We start from the raw sequence: 3,490 nt of genomic DNA on the forward strand, positions 1-3,490 counted from the left end.
CTCCGGTCGGTGCTCCGGTCGGTGCTCCGGTCGGTGCTCCTCACCGCTGGATGCTGTCGCGCTCCGTTTACTCAAAGATAAACGGACTTTCTGGACAGACGCAGTTACAGACGCACCGCTGCAGCCGTGAGAGGCATCGGCTTCTGGGAAGAGGAAAAACACTTGCTTGAGCAGAGTGAAAACGGAAGTGCATGTTTCCTGAGACACCGCCACAGAGATGAGTGTGTGTGAGTGTGTGTGTGTGTGTGTCTCATATTGTTGGTTAAAGTTAAGCAGAGCGTGTGTGTGTGGGAGTGAGGTGGGTGGGGGGGAGTGAGGGGAGATATTTCTTCGATAGAGATATAATAAATGGCCACCAGGTGGCAGCATGTGGCAACGCAAAACATTGGTTTAAATCACGACTGAAAAAGCAGAAGTTTCTAGACCACAAACACCAGTCCGTGGGCCTCATCCTGTGGGCTGGACTGTATTTGTTATGAATTTGATTTCGTGTCCAGCCCACATGGCTTCACCTGAGTTCCAGGGGGTCCTCAACCCCTGGTTCTGGGGACCGGTACCAGTCTCCGGGACACCAGTCCAGTCATGTCCCTTCACTGTTTTCATTCAAAGATCATCTGTCAATGTTTCAGAACAACAGGTCAAAGGTCAGTCAGACTCTGATATTAACAGAAGAAAAGTCTAAAAGATGGTTTTAGTTTGAAAATGTAACGATCCTTCAGCGATGGTGCGGTATCACTGGTCTGCAGTAACGACTGGTACAGTCGGTTTTGGACCGACATGGGTCCAACAACCAGTGCTGTCCTGACAACTGGTCCTTTAAAATGTAGTGACGGAAATTAGAAGCAACACTTTAACGTCCTCTCTCAGCTTTTATATTCATGTCTCGGTCGTTTACGTCATCAGTAGTTGTCCTTATTTGGTAATAAAAGAGTGCTTTACTATTTACTTACATGTAATAAAAAAATGTGAAGTATTTTCAAAACAGTTTGAATGTAATTTAAAGCTCTCTTCTGTACAGTGACATCCAGTGTGTTGACTTAATACATACACAAATATGTGATCCATAAAAAAGACACGAGGCGCGTGCGTGTATGTGCGTGTGCGTGTATGTGTGTGTGTGTGTTGTGGGCGGGTCAGTCCATGTTGAGGAGGTTTTATAGGCTGTTGTTCAACGAGGACTTGTTGCTCCAGTAAAACCGCGGCCGTGAAGCTGAACGCGGAACACAGCGTGGATCCCGCTCTCGCTGACGGATCACTGATGGATCTGAACGAGAACCAGTCTGGAGACGAGTCCTGCGAGGGGAACCCCGAGGACCTGGACAGTGTCAAAGCCCTGACAGAGAAGCTGAAGCTCCAGACCCGCCGGCCGTCCTACCTGGAGTGGCAGGAGCGGCTGCAGACTGGACCCTGGAAGCAGACTTTCCCCTCAGGCAGCCCGGCTTATTCAGACGGACGCACCGTGTCCACGTCCACGTCCACGTCCACGTCCATGCCCGCGTCCATACATGTGGCTCTGCGCACCGACCCCGCCGGCCGTGCGCAACATCTGTGGATTTGATACCATCGACGATGCTCTGGAGTTCCTGAGAAACGAGCTGGTGAGCGACGGGTTATTTGTTTGACTGTAGAACTGGTGTAAAAGGACAAAGTTGAAAGAGTTAAAATGTCAGACAGAAGAGTCAGTTGAAGAAACTGTTGTAAAGCTGAGGCTGAATTCACCGCAGAACCAGGGATGTGATTCATGGAACACTTTCAATTCTGACTAAGTGTGAGCTGCGGTATTCTTCAGAGAACTGTTGACAGGCACATGGTCCTGACCAGGACCAGGACCCCCAACTCTGCTGTCTGAAATACAGCCCCAAACTATGATGTAGCCTCTGTTTTCATATACAGTGCAACCTCGAGATACGAGCGTAAATCCGTATCTCGAGGTTCCTCTGTACTGATATTCTCCCTGTAGTACTTCTGTCTGCAGACAGTTGAAAATCCAAATTCCTTAAAATAAAAAAAAAGCACTTTTTACTCGTTTTTAAATCTAGTCTAGTTTTTTTTTATCTAGTCAAAACATCATTTTGATTTAACCTGATATTTGTCTCAATTTAAAAAAGATGTATTTTTTCCTCACTACTTTCACATTATGCTGAAATACTTCAAGTTCTTGACCTATAGCCCTGTTGGAAGTACTCTGTTAGTACAAAGGTGTGAATAAATCCTGACTGATCCTGGACCTGGGCACACGTTCAACTTTCAGTTTGTTTTTTTTCTTTCCCACTAATCAGAGTAGGCACTTTGGTTTGGTCAGGTTTGTTCAAATTTAAATAAAAAAAGATCTTTATTGTTTGAACAGCAGTAAAAAAACAAACAAAACAAAAGTCAGGACGTGCAGAAGGAAATGGAACGAGGAAGAACTGAACGGAACTCTGTTACCAGGTTAATTACTACTTTCTCAGTACAGGAGTGTACTTTCCTGTGTACTAAACAGTACTACGTTTAAGACTTTAAGACAACGTCGTACTGTCCCACGAGGTTACGTTAGAAAATAAATACCAGCTCCAGGAACTGTATGGTCACGCTGCTAATCAACCTAACAGGGCACATGTGTCAAACTCAAGGCCCGCAAGCCAGATTTGGCCCCCCACATCATACTATGTGGCCCACCAGAAACACGTGCAGGTTTTCTTAAAACAAAAGTCTGTAAAGTTCTAATGCTAATGTTTACAGGTGAGTATTTTACAATTTTAATATTTTAAAATTTAATCTCTAATCAATCGCAGAATTCCCACAAACTACATTTCCCACAATGCATATCCATTTTGTGACCGTCCTAAAGGCGTCACAGTGAATGGAAGTATCAACAGTTAATCCCATAATGTTCAAGGAGAGAAAAACTGGCACAGGAAAAAAAAAAGTGGAAAAAACAAATATATGTTTATGTTTTTTTTGTTTTTGTTTTTGTTTTTTCCTCCGCTGTTTTCCTGCAAATACATACAAGTCTATTAGAATATTAGAATATTAGAAAATATTCATATTTAATGAAATATAATTTGACCAAACATTAGTGCTTTTTTTTTTACTTTCAAAATTCATCAAGTGGGCTGGTTTTGGCCCATGGGCCTTATGTTTGGCACCCCTGGCTTAGACTGTGATTTAAATTTCCGTCCATTGAAGTGATTGGGTTTGACAGTCCTGCTGTCAAACCCAGATATATAATATCACCTGTTATGGAGTTATATATTTATGACATCAGATGGGAGTTTCAAAATAAAAGTACGCCGTCTTCAGACTTCTTCTCTGTGGTTTCTCACCAACTCTCACCATCTGCCTCCTCAGAGGGAAATGAAAATACAGGACAACCGTCTGGCCCGTCAGCTGATCCGTTTGCGTGTGGAGATCCATCGTCTGAAAGTGGAGCAGGTGTGCGACCGCCACAAAGAGATGCTGGACGACGCGTCCTACGAGCTGGAGGAGTGTGAGGAGGAGTCCGACCTGC

At 44.3% G+C, this 3,490-nt stretch overlaps 1 protein-coding gene across 1 annotated transcript in view; it reads left to right on the plus strand.

The window, feature by feature from the left end:
• Positions 1-959: 959 nt before the first annotated feature.
• Positions 960-3,490, plus strand: part of fam167b (family with sequence similarity 167 member B) — a 3,648-nt gene continuing 1,117 nt past the window's right edge. The window contains 3 exon segments of the mRNA XM_008316570.3: positions 960-1,530; positions 1,532-1,598; positions 3,331-3,488. Of these exon segments, the coding sequence (XP_008314792.1) occupies positions 1,259-1,530; positions 1,532-1,598; positions 3,331-3,488 (497 nt within the window). The 5' untranslated portion in view covers positions 960-1,258.

Source organism: Cynoglossus semilaevis, chromosome 1 (genome assembly GCF_000523025.1).
Source record: "Cynoglossus semilaevis isolate Cse_v1.0 chromosome 1, Cse_v1.0, whole genome shotgun sequence".
Taxonomy (NCBI): Eukaryota; Metazoa; Chordata; class Actinopteri; order Pleuronectiformes; family Cynoglossidae; genus Cynoglossus; species Cynoglossus semilaevis.